The 20,037-nt window shown below is 35.7% G+C and overlaps 1 protein-coding gene across 1 annotated transcript; it reads right to left on the bottom strand.

The window, feature by feature from the left end:
- Positions 1–15,066: 15,066 nt before the first annotated feature.
- On the bottom strand, positions 15,067–18,605 carry LOC112800044 (binding partner of ACD11 1-like). Its single transcript, XM_072196197.1, has 5 exons — positions 18,277–18,605; positions 17,032–17,135; positions 16,874–16,949; positions 15,925–16,005; positions 15,067–15,832 (listed from the first exon to the last, which is right to left on the bottom strand). The coding sequence occupies exons 1-5, from the start codon at positions 18,283–18,285 to the stop codon at positions 15,257–15,259; spliced, it is 846 nt and encodes a 281-aa protein (XP_072052298.1). The 5' UTR covers positions 18,286–18,605; the 3' UTR covers positions 15,067–15,256.
- Positions 18,606–20,037: the final 1,432 nt, after the last annotated feature.

Below are 20,037 nucleotides of genomic sequence, written 5' to 3'. Positions count from 1 at the left end.
TCGAAACTCCCGTGACGAACGAGAAGAACCGCCCCTAGGAGGAGAGGATCCTTTTAGTGAGGACATAATGAGGGCAAAAGTTCCAAGGAACTTCAAAAGCCCCGATATGGACCTCTATGACGGAACCACGGATCCGAAGCATCACTTAAGCAATTTCAAAAGTCGGATGTACCTAGCTGATGCTTCTGACGCTACGCGATGCAAAGCTTTCCCGACCACCCTATTGAAAGCAGCGATGAAGTGGTTTGACAGCCTCCCTCCAAGGTCGGTCACCAGTTTTGAATACCTCTCGAGGAAGTTTTTGATGAGGTTCTCTATCCAGAAAGACAAAGTGAAACATGCGCCGAGCCTCCTGGGAATAAAGCAGGAGGTCGGAGAATCCCTACGAATCTATATGAAAAAGTTCAACAAAGCATGTTTAGAGATTCAAGACCTGCCCACCGAGGCAGTAATAATGGGGTTAGTCAATGGGCTTAGAGAAGGTCCATTCTCACAGTCCATATCCAAAAGACACCCTATCTCCTTAAGTGATGTGCAGGAAAGAGCTGAAAAGTACATCAACATGGAGGAAAATGCTAAGCTAAGAGACCTGAGTTGGCGACCTGGGCACCCTCCCTCAACAAAAGAGAGGGAGAGGGAAACTAAGAAGAAGGAAGAACTCGGTCTCGATAGACCAAGGAAGTATCACTCTTATACTCCTCTAAAAGTTTCTATAGTGGATGTATACAGAGAGATCTGCAATACTGAAAGACTGCCACCTCCCAGACCCATTAAAAACAAAAAAGGGGGGAGCCACAGCGACTACTGTGAGTACCATAAAATATATGGTCACTCCACAAACGACTGCTACGACCTTAAAAATGTGATAGAAAAGCTGGCTAGAGAAGGTCGGCTTGACAGATATCTCATAGAAAGGTCGGACAGTCATGGGAAGAGAAAGCGAGAGGATATGGACAGAAGAGACCCACCACCACAGACTCCGGAGAGACATATCCATATGATCTCAGGGGTGTTCGCAGGAGGGAGACTCACCAAATCCTCTCGCAAAAGGCATCTCAAGAGAGTCTACTATGATCCAGTAGTAATAACTATGATCCTAGCAAATGCCCATCTCCATAGAACCCTAGTAGACCAAGGAAGCTCAGCGGACATCCTTTTTAAGCCCGCTTTTGACAAACTAGGGTTAGATGAAAAAGAATTAAGAGCCTACCCCGACGCCTTGTACGGATTAGGTGACGCGCCAATAAAATCACTGGGATTTTTGCCCCTCCACACCACTTTTGGAAAAGGGAAAAAATCAAAGACTCTGAGTATAGACTTCATAGTCATCGATGTGGGGTCAGCATATAATGCTTTAATCGGCAGAGCCACCCTTAATCGACTCGGAGCAGTGGTATCTACTCCCCACCTTTGTATGAAATTCCCGACTTCAGCGGGGATAGCAACGATAAGGGGAGATCAGAAGTTGGCAAGGAAATGCTACAATGAAAGCCTAAACCTGAGAGGAAAAGGCAGAGAGGTTCACACAATAGAGCTCGGTGGTGCAAGGGCTAGAGAAGAACTGTGACCACAGCCGGGAGGAAAAATCGAAGAGATACAGGTCGGCGAAGAGGAAGGAAAAAATACTCACATAGGAGCCAACCTAGGGGGAACCCTAAAACAAGGATTGACTAAGCTCCTAAGAGACAACTCCGACCTCTTTGCCTGGAAGGCCTCCGACATGGCTGGGATAGACCCCGAGCTCATGTCCCATAAGCTCTCGATCTACCCGGGGTCCCGACCTGTAGAACAAAGAAGACGCAAGCTCGGCCCAGAACGAGCCCTAGTAGTAGAAGAACAAGTACAGGCGCTCCTAGAGGTTGGCTTCATCAGAGAAATCAAGTACCCAACATGGCTAGCCAATGTAGTGCTAGTCAAAAAACAAAATGGCAAATGGAGAATGTGTGTCGACTATACCGACTTGAATAAGGCATGTCTCAAGGACTCTTATCCACTGCCAAGTATTGATACTCTAGTAGACTCCAGCTCGGGATATCAATACTTGTCGTTCATGGACGCCTACTCGGGTATAATCAAATCCCGATGTATGAGCCAGATCAGGAAAAGACATCCTTCATCACGCCCAGAGCAAATTTTTGTTATGTGGTCATGCCATTTGGATTAAAAAATGCAGGGGCCACATACCAAAGGCTGATGAACAAAGTGTTTGCTCCTCACCTTGGGAGCCTAATGGAAGTATAAGTCGACGACATTCTAGTGAAAACCAAGAAAGAAGTCGACTTCTTATTAGACCTCTCGCGAGTCTTTGACACCATAAGGTTACACGAGATGAGACTAAATCCTGCAAAGTGTGCCTTCGCGGTAGAGGCAGGAACATTCCTAGGGTTTATGCTAACACAAGAGGGATTGAAGCTAATCCCGATAAGTGTAGAGCTATCCTAGAGATGAAAAGCCCGACTTGCTTGAGAGAGGTCCAGCAACTGAATGGCCGACTTGCAGCCCTTTCCAGATTTTTGGCAGGATCAGCACTAAAATCCCTTCTACTGTTCTCCTTATTGAGAAAGGGATGTCAGTTCGAATGGACTCCTGAATGCGAAGAGGCATTCCAGGAGTTCAAAAGATTCTTGAGCCAACCTCCTATTTTGACTCGACCTATAGCTGGAGAAGACCTCGTCCTATACTTATCTGTAGCAGACAAGGCCGTCTCATCAGCCCTGATAAGAGAAGACGAGGCCGGTCAGCACCCAGTATATTTCATTAGTAAAGTTCTACAAGGCCCCGAGCTAAGGTACCACAAACTAGAGAAGTTTGCCTACTCCTTAGTAGTAGCCTGACGAAGGCTACGGCCTTACTTTCAAGCTCACACAATAAGAGTCCGCACGAACCAACCCATGAAGCAAATCCTCCAAAACAGCAGAGCAGACGCCCTATCCAAGTTAGCAAGTACCAAGCCAGGAGGGAATAACAGAAGCCTGATCCAAGAAACTCTCCAGGAACCCTCCGTGGTAAAAGTAGAAGATAAACAAGAGGTCCTTGAGGTAGCCGGATTAAACCTCGGATGGATGAACCCTTTGGTCGATTACATAAAATTTGACATCCTTCCAAAAGAGGAAAAAGAGGCCAAGAAAATCCGGAGGGAAGCACAGCACTACACTTTGGTAAGGAATATTCTCTACAGAAGGGGGATATCAACACCATTTTTAAAGTGCGTACCGACCTCAAGAACCACCGAGGTATTAGAAGAAGTTCATAGTGGGATCTGCGGAAACCATCTCGGAGCAAGGTCACTAGCCAGGAAAGTGATCCGAGATGGATTCTACTGGCCGACCTTGCAGAAAGAGGCCACAGAATTTGTGAAAAAGTGCCAACCATGCCAGATGCATGCAAATTTCCATGTGGCTCCCCCGGAGGAGCTCATCAGTATCACTTCTCCATGGCCCTTTGCAAAATGGGGAATGGATTTGTTAGGTCCTTTTCCCCAGGCGCCAGGACAAGTCAAATACCTGATCGTGGGAATAGATTACTTCACAAAGTGGATAGAAGCAGAACCATTGGCCACCATCACTGCTCAAAGAAGTCGGAGGTTCCTCTACAAAAATATCATCACGAGATATGGGATACCTCATTCTATTACTACAAACAATGGAACCCAGTTCACCGACTCTACCTTTAGAAGCCTAGTAGCCAGTATGAAAATCAAACACCAGTTCACCTCGGTGGAGCACCCGCAAACCAATGGGCAAGCCGAGGCAGCCAACAAAGTCATACTGGCAGGGCTGAAGAAAAGATTACAAGATGCAAAAGGAGCATGGGCTGAAGAGCTCCCACAAGTGCTATGAGCTTACAGGACAACCCCCCAATCCGCCATTGAAAAAACGCCCTTCCGACTGGTCTATGGCGTAGAAGCCATGATACTAATAGAAATCAATGAACAAAGCCCAAGGGTGACTCTCCACGACGAGATCGGGAATATACAGGGGCACAAAGAAGAGCTCGACCTGCTCCCCGAAGTACGAGAACAAGCCCAGATAAGAGAAGCAGCGCTGAAACAAAGGATGACCAAAAGATATAACAAAAAAGTCATTCGAAGAACATTCATCCCAAGTGACTTGGTCTTGATCAGAAACGACATTGGAGTCAACAAATCAGGGGAAGGAAAGCTCGCTGCAAATTGGAAGGGACCATACAAAATCGATGAGGTCTTAGGAAAAGGCTATTATAAAGTGACTGACCTGAACGGCACCGAGTTACCGAGGTCGTGGCATGCTTGTAATATGAAAATGTACTACAGTTAAAAGCGAACTCTACTCCCTGATGTACTCTTTTCCCAACTTCATGATTTTTTCCCAAAATAAAAGGGTTTTTTCTGGAGATGGGTTTTTAACGAGGCATCATAGTAGGGGCTAAGGGAGATAGATTGTCAAAAACCTTTAGTAGCAATAAAGTACCTTCCCCAATTAATAAAGATCTTTTTCATCTTACAAATATCTCTTATAAATTCCTTTTTTGTTTTCTCTTTCTTTCTACAAAACGCGCCGAATTAAGCTTGACAAAACGTGAAAATCCCATGAACCGACCTAGATGGTCATCAGGATAAAACGACGAGGTATAAGTCGGCGTAAAGAGGTTATAAAAGTTGATCGTAAGAAACTCGGGAACATTCCGACCCATAAGTCGAAATAAAAAACCGAGTAGAAGAAAAAATGCATCACAAAAATAACCTAAAGTCATAAAAACTCAATAAAATCACAGAGTTGAGTATAGAGGAATAAGCGAAAAAGAGATCGAAAAACTATTGAAAAGACTGTCCAAGGTTCTTAAAGCGAAAAAAGCTCAGAAGAACAGACAAGTCGAATAAAATATTTTTAGGAAAAGGTCGAAAAGACTTCCTAAAAATATCAAAAGCAGAAAAGCATGCACGCATAAGGTAACTTAAACCCTTATCCAAAAAAGGGTATTTACTTTTTAACTTAAACCCTTATTAAAAAAGGGTATTTTTAGCGTTTTGTTTACGGCCTTAAAAGGCCAAAAGTAAATTGTTCAAACACCACCAAAAACAAATAAGGAGTTCAAAAAAAAAGGGAGGGGGACCCACAGGCCGGGCCCCCAAATAGCCAACAAATTATTTTTTCGGAAGAGGAGTAGACGGATCACCACCACCAGAGTCAGGAGGAGCACCACCAGGACCGGGAAGAGAGGCATCCATAGGAGATGAAGAGGAAGTCGGAGGAACCTGGGAAGAACCCGAAGCGTCCTTCGAGCGAGGATGGGACTCAATAATCCTCTGCCCCCGAGTCTTCAATTCTGACTCATAAACGATCACGGGAGCAGGGGGATCCACTATGGCACCGTCGATAACAACTTTGTCAGGATCCAAAGGAGAAAGATCCAAGTCAGGAGCGATGCCTCCGACTTGCTCCTTAAAAATCCTCCAAGCCTCCTCGGCCCCCTCAGCAATAGAGTCATCCAACTCGGCATATGCATTCCAAAAATTCAGCAGATCCTTCCTCACAGACACATGATCCTGAAATAAACTCTGGTAACTCTCCTGTGCTGCTTTCCTCAAACCCGCCTGCATGTTGCATTGGGCCTGCAACTTACTCTCCTTCTCCCGAAGGCTATCTCTCTCCTCCCTCAGCTTGGCGACCTCCTCCTTCAACTCCATCTCCTGCTCTTGATAAGTAAGAAGCCTTCCTTCCAGCTCCTCAACCTTCGAGGTTAACCCCAAAGAGCTGAGAGGAGTCTTCTCAAAAATATCTAAGAGTTTGCCACAAACACCCGCCGCCCTGAGACTCTCCTCAGCCAGAGTGGTAAGGTGGTTCCGAACAGAGACATCATCCATACTTATATGAGGGTAGATGTTCTTTCGGACGAATGCAAGAGCATCCGCCTTAACCCCACCGTCAAAAGAAGAGCCAGACTCTAAAATCTTGCGCTTCTTCTTCTCTGGCTCAAGAAGAAGTCGGGCGGAGGGGAGCGGCCGAGACAAAGCCGAAGAAGAAATCACAATGGGCTGGGAAGGAGTCCCCGTGTTTTGGGGAGGAGGAGGAGGAGGAGAGACGATCGCCTTGGTGCCACCAGTCCTGGCCCGAGACCTTGCCTTAGCCTCCTGGACTCTCTGGTAAGATTCCTGAGCATTCTTCCTCGCCATATCTGCAAAAGAAATAATTAGCAAAAACAACAAGTCGGCAAACCTCAAGTCAGCAGATACAAGTCGGAAATAAGAAATATATATACATATATATATAAAAGCTACCTAGTTGTGACCGAACAAAAGTCGGCGATCCCTGGAGAAATTTTCTAGTATCTAAGTATGGGGCCCTCCCCCACACTTCTCGGAAAAATCCCACAATGGCCGCCTCCACCTCGTCCAGGTCGTCCAGACCATACTTCTCATAGGGGGAGGCCTCCAACCAATACAGGGGAAAGCGAGGGGAAGAACTCTCATCCATGAAAAAGGGGTGGTGACCCTCTACAGCTTGAACTTTGAAAAAATAATTTTTGAAGTCATGGAAGGATTCGTCAAAAAGGGTGAAAATTCTCCGACTTTGTATGGCTCGGAAAGACACCCATTGCTGCTTGTTATTTAGCCCACTGAAGGGCTTAGTCATGTGGAAAAGATAGAAGAAAATTCTCAAAGAGGTCGGAAAGTCCAAAGCGTGACTAATAAATTGGTAAATTTTCAGAAAACCCCAAGAATTGGGGTGAAGTTGAGTAGGGGCAACTCGGCAGTGACGCGACACAGACATCTCAAAATCTGAAAATGGAAGAAAAACACCCAAACGGGTGACCATGCACTCATACATAAAGAAAAAATGAGGGGCCGCCTCATTGGCCCTCTCGAAGCAAACCGGTCTTCTGGACCCGGGACTACCAACTCATACTTCGGCTCATCCTCCTCAGAAGTACAAATTCTGTGGCGGGTACGAAGGTGGGTGATAAACTCAGTATCAACCGAAGGTTCCTCCCCTAGGACTGTGACATCGACCCACTGGGAAAGGATATCTACGGAAGCCATTTCTTTTCTTAAAAAAGGTGACAAAAACCTACAAGGAAAAAAGAAAAGAACAATAAAAAAACACGGTCTCTAAAGGGAGGGGAGACAGAACCAAACAAAAATCTACAAACCAACCTACTTATCTACAAAATAAGGGCATGCAAATATAAGGCATGTTACAGAAGAAGAAAAAGCTAACCCTTATCCGAAAAACAGGATGGGAGGAAGTAAAAGCCTTCGAACACAAGAATGCAGCACGAACAAAGGAAGAAGAAATTTAAAATTCGCAGAAACGAAACAACGAAAGAGAGTGAAAGTATTTATAAACATGCTAGGGGCACAATGGTAAAAGCGGGGCAGTCATTAATTAGAATGCACCGTTACCAAGACCATCAATCCCTATGCACATCCCTAACGGACACGACGCTTGATTAGACGTAACTGTCAGAACCAAAGGTTACAAAAAGTCACGTCGGTTTCAGACCATCACGTCGGTCCTCCTACAAGTCGGTTACAACCCCGAGTAGAATACTCGAACCCAAATCTTAAAAAGAAATTGGGCTCGAGTAGGGGCACTGTTCATACCCTGGCCCAACGATGAGGCCCAGGTCCCAACAAAAGGCCCAATCCAGGAGGATTGAGCCTCGCCTTGAACCGACCTCTTCCCTATGAAATCGGTTCCTATCACGACCAATCCTAAAGAAGTCGGGGACGATGATTAACTGGCAGATAATTATCATTCAAATAAATAACTGCCCCTAAAATCTCTCTACCCACTTCCAGGAGTCATATCTCAACTTCCCTAAGATAAAGGGACGGTTATCCACCTTAAAAGGTGGATCTACTTCAGCGGTGGTTATTGGATCACCACTATAAATACCCTGACACTCCTCAGGTATCTCTAAGTCCCAATACTCTCTAGACCTGCTCACACCCTTGCTGACTTAGGCATTGGAGTGTCTTTGCAGGTACCACCCCCCATTCTTTCATACGCACAAGTCGGACGGAGGCTCACGAGTAGCAGATCCGCTTGAAAGCCTTCTCCTTCAAAAGTTTGGGCCAATCAACGCCATCCAGCCCATTAATCTCCGGTTACCCATCGTAACAATACTTTTATTTATTATTTGTAATTTTTGGTTAGGTAGCATATTACTAGTTTGGAAATATAATTAGCTTGCCCACTTGATTTCATAGTTTTCTATGTATACCTTTTTTTTTTTTTTCCTTCTCAAATAGTGGGACAATTGTTATAAGTAAATCCTCGTGCATTGGTTGCCTTGTTCGCTTAGCGATTAAGCTTACCGTTTCTTTCAACTCAATAAGTTGAAAAATTGGAAATTCCGCGTATGATTCAAGCGTCTACCTTTTAATCATTCATACATTTTTTTTGTTTTCTTTTCGTTTATTAATGGTTTACTGCTAATACTCAATTGGTATTATCCAACACCTACTATACCCACCAGAACCTATGATATTGCATGAATTGGAAATTAAAAAATGATGGTGACATAAATGGATAATGCTACTAAAGAGCAAACGGTCCATATGCACCAAACAACATTTATTTAATTAGTTAAGAAAAGTGGGCCATAACTTCACGAGTAGAATTAGGCCGAAGAAGTTAACAAATAGGGACGTTAAATCAATTTATATTTAAACTCTTAAATAAAATTTATATTTGTAATAAATTAATTTTTGATCAAAAATAAATTTAAAGAAGAGCGAATAGTGATTTTGATTTTTAAAATTTTGAAAGACTATATTTATATATGAGATATATATTTAAAAAAAATAAAAATATTACATAATTTAATAATTTTATATATATTATTTTTTATTATATAATAAATTTATGTCTCAATTATTTAATTAATATTTTTTATTTAATTAATTTAATATTATATCTTTAAGTCTTTATATTTTTTAAATTAATTTTTATATATTATTATTTTATATCTATTTCTTTTAAAAAATATTTGTTTTTAATATTAACATATTTAATATTTATATTATTATATAAAATATTAATAATAACTTATGTAAATATTTTTTGGTAATTATATTGTATATTTTACATTTTTTATTAAAAAATATTTATTTTTTTCTAAATTTACGTTGTTAAAAAATTATTTTATAAAGATATTTTATAAAAATATTATATCTTTTACATAATTAATATTTTATAATTTATTTATGAATTTTTTAAAATTTAAAAAAAATAATTTTAACTAATAAAATATGTGATAATTTTTAACTAAATACACTATAAATTATTAATACTTTATAATTTTATAATATATTATCGATATTATTATATTTCTTTGATATAATTATCATATTAAAAATAAAATTATAAAAAATTATAAATTTTTAATATATATTGATAAATTTTTTAAAAAATTAACTCAATAATTATATGTTATGTCTAATTTATTTTTATAAAATAAAAAAATATAATAAAAATTAATTAAAAAATTCATCTACAATTCAGTCCTTCTATAAAATTTTTGGATTTATTTCTATTTTTAATTTGTCGGACTAAAATATGCGGTAAACAATGAAAAAAACGAATAGTCGAATACGGACGCTTGAATAGGTTGTCTATGGCGGTACGTTTGGACTTTAGAGAATCAAGAATGATTTTCAATGAAGAAAAAGTTTAAGGGGCAGTAATTTTTGTATTTTTTTGCCAGCACTTAATCATTAAAATAAAAGTGAATAATCTCTCACCATTAAATATAATCTCACACCATTAAAAATATTATTAATGATCAATTAATAATTATAAAACACTAAACTTACTTGCCCTAGCATTCTTCTTCAATGAATTGCCATGGCTATTACATAGAAACGGTCGTGACTAATGTCAAGGGTCATATCAGGTAGCTCTTTTATTTATTTAACAGAACATGGCCAATATTAAAATAGATTTTGTTAGATAGAGGATAATTTTTGTGAATAATATAAATAATAAATTTTAAAATTGATTCAATAAAGTAAAAATATATTATATTCTTAAAGTATTTTTTTAAATTTTAATATTAGATAATTATTTGCACACCTAATAAATTTAATATTCAATATATCTATTGTTCATATTATTTAGTATTTTTATTGTCTATTTATATTTTTTCTTATTTTTAATAGTTATATATTGTGTTTTTCAGTATGTTTAATAATTTTGCATATTGTAGAGTGAAATTTTGAGAGACATACAATAAAATTTCAGTTAAAAAAAATTCGATATTAGAGTTAGATCACATAAATATCTAAATACCAAAACCTTTTTTTTTTCATTCTGCTTATTGTTATATATAAAAGATTGCTTTTTTGTCTTTATCTAATTCAGTAATAGTTAGAGTTGGAAATAAGTCAAGTTAGCTTACGAGTCAGTTTGAGTTTAACTCGTTAATAATTCGATAAATCAAATTTGTGAGTTGGTGAGTTGAATTTGAGTCTTGAATTAAACTCATAAATTAAATAAGTCGAATTTGAGGTTGGATAAGCTCAATTTATTAACTCGTAAACTGACTCGATTATATATATAATATTAAAAATATAGATTAAATGTATTAATATTCTTAATTATTTAAAATTTTATAATAATTTTTTATATATAATTTCGATGTAGGATATAAATAAAAAAATTTATAATTGATAGATAGACAATATATAAAATTTATTTTTTAATATTTTTTAATATATATAAATTATAATTTATTGATATATAATTATAAATTATGTTCATATTATTTGAATCAGTTCGTGAACTCGAGTCAGCCCGTGAACTTTCGTTGAACCAAGATTGAATTTATGAAATAGGTTTGATTTTTAATGAGTCGAATCGTGAGCTAAACTTAATTTTCGTGAGTCGAGCCGAATTTAGTTCAGATCGGCTCACTTCCAACCCTAGTAATAGTTGAAGCATAAATACTATCAGAAAAAGTTTAGGGGGCAACACTTTTATTAAAATATGATTATCACTTAACCAGCAAAAGAATAATGAGTAATTTCACACCACTAAATAAAATCTTACACCATTAAAAACTCTATTAATAACTATTTAATGACTACGAATCACAAAATTTTCTAGTCCTCTATCCCTCCTCATACTAATAATATGATATACCATTCAATTATAAAGGTTATATCCCATTTATACACATAACAAAAGTCAACAAAGTTTCTTTTCCTATACCAAAATAGTTTAACTAGATAATTAATTATTTTTACGGTAAAAGAGGCACCACTTTATATTTTCCTTTACTTTTGGTTACAACTTACTAGTGCGCTTACCTTTACTGTCCAAAGTAAGAATGACGGTAGCTTTTATTCACCACCCCTCCACCAACTGCTAATATTATAGATACGATATAATTAAGATTTCGGTGGCAGCTTTGTTGAATCAGCAACGTTCTGGTTAAAAAATGAATTACATTACTCATACTAAACCCTTGAATTATGAATTCAACAAACCTCTAAGAAGACGACATAGTGATAGTGACCCGTTGCATAAACAACTGCGGAAGCTTCTAGTTCATTAGGAAGAAATGATTAAATATTGTAAGAACACTAACAATGATTTCGTAAAAGGTAAAATAAAGATATTAATTAAGTAATTATTTTCTAAATACAAGTTATTTTTTAATACAAGTTTATACAACGTTCTTCTTCGTATCATTACTGTATATTTTTTTTCTTCTTCATCTCCTTCTTCATTTTTTTTGTTATTTTTTTATTTTGTTATCGTCGTTACCAACACTATCACCTCCTCCTCCTCCTATTCTTCATTCTTTTTTATTGAAATTTCTTCTCCTTCTTTCTTTTTTTCCTTCTTCTCTATCATCAGTTATCTTATTGTTGAAAATAATGAATAATTCAAGTTCAGATTGTCAATTGAATCAGAACGAAATTGATTATTGTGTTGAATCCAATCAAGTGTCTGAGGTGTGGTTCGATTCTAGTTAATTTTTTTGTTAGTAGTTTATAATTCTATAGGTGAATAATGTTTCATCGGTGATGGTTTGAATTGAATGTAATGTAAAAATTTTGCATTAAAGAAAATATTTTTCTGAATCTGCAGTAAATTTACGTGTAAAACAAAAATATTTGGGTGTAATATGAAGATATTTGAGTGTATTGTTTAAGAAATTTCAGTGTATGTATGCTGATAAGTTCTACATAATTTAAAAATCTTTTTCTCCCTCCTCCTCATCTTCTGCTACTTCTTCTTTTTCTTCTTTTTCATCATCATCATCTTTTTTTTCTTATTTATCTTTTTTTTCTTATTTTATCTTTTCAAATTTCTTCTTATTTTACTCTTTTTATAAGAAAAAAAAAATCAAATAAAGAAGAAGAAGAAATACATAATACTACAAAATTAGTTAGAAGATGATGAACTTACATTCATTCAACTAAAAGAAAGAAAAAAATAAGAAAAAAAGAAGAAAAAAATGTAACATTAGAGGAAACATTTTTCTATATTTGCAGCAAATTTGGATATAACACGAAGATATTTGAGTGTATTATTTAAGAATTTTCGGTGCATGTGTGCTGATAAGTTCGGCATAATTTAAAACTCTTCATCTTCCTCCTCTTCATCTTTTAATGCTTTTTCTTATTTTCTTCATCATTATCACCGTCTTCTATTTCTTTTTTTTATTATTCATCTTTTTCTTTTTAATTTATCTTCTCAATTTTTTTTGTTTACTCTTATAACAAGAATAAACACAAAAAAATCACACAAAGAAACAGAAAAAATATATAATGCTGCAAAATTACTTGAAAGATGATTTTATATTCATTCAACTAAAAGAAAGAAAGGAATAAGGAAAAAAAGAAGAAGAAAAAAATACAGCATTAAAAAAAATATTTTTATGCATTGCAACAAATGTGTGTATAACACGAAAATATTTGGGTGTAACATGAAGATATTCGAGCGTATTGTTTAAGAGTTTTCGATGTATGTGTGCTGATAAGTTATGTATAATTCAGAACTCTCCATCTTCCTCCTCCTCATCTTCTACTGCTTCTTCTTCTTCATCTTCTTATTTCATATTCTCATATTTCTTTTTAGGAGGAAAAAATCAAACAAAAAAAAATACATAATGTTACAAAATCAATAGAAAGAAGAGAAGGAAAAACAATGCAGCAACAACAATAATAATAAAAAGAACAACGACCGAAATGAAACACACCAAAAAAAAAAAGGAGAAACACAAAGAAGAAAGAAAAGAAGGAAGAGGAGAAAGAACGCGAAATACAAAGAGGATAACGTGATTTCTTGCATATGTCAAAAAAAACTTGTATATATAGCAATACTCTTAATTAAGCGGAACAAAATGAAATTTTAATTATATTCAAATGATATATATTTCAATGATAAAAATTATAAATTTAATAGGTAATTAAATTTTCATTTCCTTATTTTATTCATTGTTTTTGTAACTACTCACAAAAATATTTTTGGTTGGAGTATTTTATCTTTCCAACCTTGATGATAAATAAGAACTTGCTAACTTCTTTAGCCGTACGCCCGCAATATTACATTAGGAAACTTAGATTAACTTATGTATTTTGTAGTTATAGAGATCAAACTTACCTTCTTCAGTTCGTTTGTCGTGTTTATAGTAGTTTTTCTTCTTTTACGAAACAAATGTTTTCTTTTCATTATTTACGAGATAAAGTGTAATCTTATTTTATTGGTGAGATCAAGAGAAAACATAAAAAAAAAATATTCAAAAATAAAAAATTATACTTTATCCTCTCAAATAAAATCCAAAATTTAATGAATCCAAATTCTGTATTTGTTACCCTTCTTTAAAGTAATGTTTTCGAAACTATTTTCAAATGCTCATTACGATGACTAAAGAATCTCGAGAATCTAAAATTCGTATATGTTTGTTTCATTGTCTCTTTATCTAATAATCTCGAGCTTAGTCCAGAGCAGTCTTCATATAAAAATATGATAAATAAGATATCGACATATATTATGTTAAACAATTTACTTAAATATGTTTAACGATCTAATGATTCTTAAGTATTATTTTTATATGTTTCATGTGAGTAGTCAGTTTCTTGTAACTAAACTTCTAACCGAGATTATATAGTTATGAACAAAACGGCGGTGATGACAATTTGTCAGACCATGGATGGCAATTTGTCAGAATGGGAGACCGTTTTGCCAGAACGGAAATGGCAAATTGTGTTTATGTGATCAAAGGGAACTGAAACTCCCACTTTGCTCTCTTTTTCACACATCGGAGAAGATAAGATACAATCTTCACAGCCGACAGTGTTTTGGGACAAATGTACACAACACTGAACTAGAGCACCATAAGGAGCTATTTTTGGAACCTAAAGGCGGTGTCTTCATGGACAGAAGCAGAGAGCAAAAGCAGGACAGGAAACACAGAAAGAACAAATCAAATCAATTGCCTCTTTCTGTGTTCTAAACACACCCTGAGAGAAGGAGGACAGATGCCATTTTAGATACAATTTAGCAACAAAGATCAATCAAATTAACAACTATTTTTTTTGGACCACAAATTAACAACTGTTAAAGACTCCAAAAAAAACTATCAGACGGCTCAAGAGTAAATGTTCGGCCCACATGATAATAGCCCAATTCATCCTCATGGGCGATGAAAAAGTGGTTTTAATAAGAGTGACAATTGAGACCCAAAATGTAAAAACAATTGGGACGAGAAACATCAACCAAGAGAAAAAAAAGAACCAACAGAACACCCAAATTAAAAAAAAAAAACCTGGAGAGTCATTTCCCTAAAAAACAGAACTCGAGAGTTAGGTGAGGCACTTTCAGAGAGGCGAACCAAATTGCTGTCGGCCTTGCAAACCTTATTCTTGACTCTAGATTGGACGCCGAGATCTTTGACACTCCTCCTAGTGCCATATCCCTGAAAATGCTTGCTGATAGTAGTGGGGTGATAAAAGAGAAGCTAGTAATATGTACACTATTGAATAGCAGCGAAGCGCGGATTAGTGTACGCTATTATGCTTGATATATGTAAATAGTGCTCAGTTTTCCCAGTTTAGCAGAAACAAGCTACTTCACACCTACGAAATTCAGTTCATCTTTTAGAAGAAAAAATTAAACAATTGCAAATTTGTCCAAGAAAAACAATTCTCCATGCAGTTCCAATGGAAGAAAACGGTGGTGGTAAATCATATGGAAACAGTTTGCAGGGAAGTTTTCAACGTAGTATCCTAGTAGGTATATATACATACACATGAAGCAAATCAAAGGATCAAACCCTGAGCAGGGGCAGGCTTGGAAGAGTGATGTTCACTTGCTGCCGAACCTGCTTTTGGGGACTCAGAAAGGACTTGCGCATACTGATCTTCCACTTGTCGCTTCTGTTGCTCTTCTGCGCTAACTACTTTCTCTTTCGTCTTCTGTCCTACATCCTCAGCCGCCTTAGAAACCCTGTTGAAAGCACCTGTTACCCAGGAGGCACCAGTAAGTATATAGCGATTCTTCATCAAGGCAGAACCAGCAGTACTGACTTTTTGCTCTGCAGCTGCAAATGCCGATTTGGTCTTCTCTGAAACCTGGAACTTTTGGTCAACCTCTCGAACTCTACCACTTACAGCTGAAGCACCAGCAGTTATTTTCTCACTGAACCCAATTTTCTGATCAATAGATGCAACTTTTGCTGAGGCAGATGAGGTTAATTGGTGCTTCTCATCAAAAGTCTTTGCTTTGTTGACAGCATCCTTCCCTAAGATAAAGCCCTTGGCCAGCATGCTTGAAACCACATCCTCTGCCTTCCTTAAAGCAGAATCAGCACCACCGGGAGCTTGACTTTCTTTTGGCTGCAAAATGACACAAAAGGTTGATACGGCAAGATTCCAGCAGCCTAATTACTGATATAATAAGAAAAAGACAGTACCACATCAAGACTTACAGCTGATGCAAAGGCAGCAGGTGGAAGTTTGTAATCTGGATCTGGAGTTATTGTAACCGACAAATCAACTATAGTTGCTCCCTGACATGTGAAATTATGTTAAATTTAGTTATAAATTATTCTTCAACTTAATAAAATTCTTTTATTAGAAATAAAAGTTTTAAATTGCATAGAAGGTTATGAACAATGTTATGATCTCAATATCCAAACAAAATGATACAAACACAATCATGAACATGTTTCATATCCCAACTAACAGGCTGCTACAAACTATAACTGTAGAGGTCAATTTTTGAGATTCGAGACAGAAGACTGATAATAGATGACAAAAGCATGCAGCTGAAGATAAGATTGCCCTTGGTAAATTTTGTCAAACCTGCCTGCAGTTTTTACGTTTGGTTTTGAAAGATGATTGAAATTACTAAATAACGCAAGTAGTAAAATTATATTTCTATCTAAACGAGGGATAAGTCACTGTGCTCGACGGTGGTTGGTGAATACCTCAGTTGTGATAAACAATAAAAAAAATCTATCTAGAAGAGGGAGGAAAAAGTTAAGTATCCAAAATTAAGCAACATAATAATCAATCCAATATGCATATCCCATAAGTGTCAGCAAGAAAATACTAAAGAATGCAACCTTAGTGAAAATTTATCATGTGGAACTCCATGATTCCCAAGTAGATTCCCCCCCTCCCCCAACCCCTAAAAGGTTAACTCACTGACTGCATTATGTTTCTAAAATGCTGAATAATTCAGCTCAATTTGTCTTCTTTGGGACAACAACAAATAAACTCTTGGACACAAATTAGAAATTACCAATAACAATTAATGAATAAAATATCTTTATTGTTCAATCAGGACAAATTGATTGGATGTTCAATATGCTTTATAATTAAAACAAATCAATTATTGTGCAAATATATATTAAATTACGATAAGCAGATTACCGATAGCAGTACTGCAGTCTCAGCTCCCTGTGCATCCTTGAAGGTAACATAAGCAATTTGGGACCGTTCATCATGACTGCATCAATATATAAATTTATAATTGGTACCAAACATTTTAGAAATGAAAGCAAACAAAAAAGCTAAACACAGCAACTGACCTCCGAAGCTCAACATATTCAATGTCACCAGAAAAAGAAAAGAACTCCTTAATATCTCGATCAGTAGCTCCCAAGGAAACGTTACTGACCTTAACAGTCTTTATCTGAAAGAGATTAAAAAAGTAATAACATATAAATATTAATGTTATGTTTTATCAACTAAATAAATAATAACGGTATAAAACCTTGGGCAAGTGCAACGATTTTCCAAAATATCACACTAGTTACTTCTTACTAAAGGTATTTCCCCTTATAAACTTGATTTGTATTTTAATGATCCCATGTCAGCGGAAAGACAATAGGCGAAGTGATTATGAATTTCAAAAAAAAAAATACTCAATAGTTTGAGAAATTAACAAATATAATTGAAAGAAATCACTGAATGACAGTAGAGGTTGAATATTCATATGTACATATGTTTTGCTAGCAATGTTAAAATAAAGGTCAGCATCTACAGAATATTTTTATACTTATTATATATTATTCATTACAAGTTAGGAAGAAAAATACGGATTCCACTTCTAATTCAGATGATCTTCCATTCAATTTTCTTGGACAAATCAACCAATTTTTATGAGAGGAAACACCAGTATTGCCAAGCGCTACTCAAGCACAATTCAATACGGATCTCTATTCAGAAATCACTCAACCTGTGTTGCTTTCAGATGGTCACAAGCATCTCATATAGTTGTCAAAATTTAGATGTGGAGAACCAACCAGGGACTCTCCCATCATGCATTCACATAACTCAAGTGGCAATCCAAACAAAATGCAAAATATAAAACTCAAATTTCACAAGTTTACACTGAAAATGGAAAGAAACATCCATAGCGGTTTAAGACAGTTCTTAGGTCCATTGACTAAAAAGCTGTAAGAAAAGATACACTCGGAATGTTTTTTTGGTACAGAACTTTCGAGTATCAATAACGAAACGAGATTCAGAGCTTTAAAGACACGCTCTAGAACTACACCAAATCGTGTATCATAACAGTTACGAGTCCCTAACTCAGTAATTCCGTATACCTACATACCTAAAACCACACATGCTAAGCAAACAAATCCTAATTAAGCAAAATACATTGACTAAACAATCAAATATTGCAAGGCATATGAAATATTCGCAGTATCCATATCCGATTAACTAAGATCTTCAGATATCTCGCAACAAGAATAAAATTAGTAGAAAAACGAATGAGAACGAAATAGTAGACGTTGGGAGAATGCAACGAGAAGTCGAGAACTCACCGACGACATCGGAAATGATCCGGCAGAGATCTCCGGTGACGGAAAAAAGGAAAATGAGTTTGTTGTCGGCGGAGCAAAGTGCGTGTTGCTGGTGAAGTGCGAGGGGGTCAATGGAGGAGATAGAAGTTGCAGTTGGAGAGAGAGAGAGAGATTTTAAGAGGGATTTAGAGAGCGCACGTGCGGAGGAAATGGGAGGCACGTGCGAGCGACGTGGGTCTGAAGTTTTTTGCACGAAACTGATGAAAGCCACTAATCCGCGTGAATGAACGACCAGTCCCGACACGGGGTTGGACCGTCGAGGACGGGTCAGAACCAAATACACGTTACTCATTATATAAATCATTTCTTAACCCCAAAGAATATGGACTTTGAAAAATAAGGAGTATTTTGCTTTTTTATTAATTAAATCAATTTTAATTTTTTATTTTATTTTATATAGTTAGTTAAGTTTAAATTTTTAACAAGATTGACAATATTTTTTAAAATATTCAAATAGATTACATATCTTAAAAAAAAACTCATAACATACTAATATGTTATTTTTTGAAGAAGTGTTCTACCTTTTATTTTATCTAAACTACATTAGCATAAAGAATATGGCTAAAAGAAAAGTATTTCTTGTATATACGCACTCAAGTAATTTTTCCTCCTCACTATAATATAATTTATTTAAATTTTAAATCACATTATCTAAACTTTATGCATTTTATAATATAATTTTTATAAAGTGTAAAAAATTCTGACGCGTGCGCCACTTTAATAAGTTAATAACTGAATCATTTAGTTTTAAATGTGTTATTTATGTTATAAAAATATGTGAATGCGTGTTATGGATTAATTGATAGTATGCAACTCTTTAATGTTCTTAATGTATTAAATTAATCTCTTAGGTAGCGTTTGGTGGAGAGACAGAGACGGGAAGACTGAGATTGAGAGATAGAGATTGAAATAAATCTCAGTATTTTATTTGGTGCAAAATGAGAGACAAAAATTAAAACAAGAATAAAATTCTAATTTAATTTGCACAAACAATAAACTTAGAATTAATTAATTGAAATGAGGGTATTTTAGGTATAAAATGTTATTAAAGTTTCAGTTTTTATCTCTAAAAATTTTAATCTCCTGTGTCCCTACTTTTTAGAGGTACTGAAATACTGAAATTTTAGGAACAGAGACACAAATTTTAGTACCAATCTCTAAACCAACAAACATGATACTGAATCTCAGTCTCTCAATCTCTGTCTCAGTACCTCAAAACAAACACTTTAGATACTCGTGATTTATTGATTTAGACTTTAGATCGTAATTTACTTATGAGTAAAATCTCACTTCGATTTTTAATTATTTCACAAAATTTTATTTCGTCTCTTGTCAATTAAAAAATAATAATACGGTACTTAATCATTATTTTTATTAAATTTTTTATTCTTTCTATTAATATTTTTGTCTATAGTTAATAGATATTACTTAATATATTGTTAATTTAACACGTGCCAAGTAATAATTTAATGAAACAAAATTTTTTTTGATAATTCAGTAAAATATTACATTTTGAAAAAATTAAGAATGTTTTATTTATTTTTCTTCTTCCTTTCATTGTTCAACTTTATTGTTTTATTTTTGCTTCTCGCAGCAAAAAACAGACATCTCAAGATCTTGATCAAATTTATGTTATCTAATAAAAAATTATCCAAATCATTTGAGCCAAAGACCACAAAGGAGTTTATAAGCAATAGATTCTTGTTCCGCGCTTCCAATTCT

Source organism: Arachis hypogaea, chromosome 5 (assembly GCF_003086295.3).
Source record: "Arachis hypogaea cultivar Tifrunner chromosome 5, arahy.Tifrunner.gnm2.J5K5, whole genome shotgun sequence".
Taxonomy (NCBI): Eukaryota; Viridiplantae; Streptophyta; class Magnoliopsida; order Fabales; family Fabaceae; genus Arachis; species Arachis hypogaea.
This window is presented reverse-complemented; position numbering and strand designations above follow the sequence as displayed.

Coding starts and splice junctions, on each gene's coding strand:
- LOC112800044 (XM_072196197.1), bottom strand. Junction 16,006..16,873: donor AGACTGCAGTACTGCTATCG/GTAATCTGCTTA, acceptor TTCACATGTCAG/GGAGCAACTATAGTTGATTT. Junction 15,833..15,924: donor CTGCTGCCTTTGCATCAGCT/GTAAGTCTTGAT, acceptor GTCATTTTGCAG/CCAAAAGAAAGTCAAGCTCC.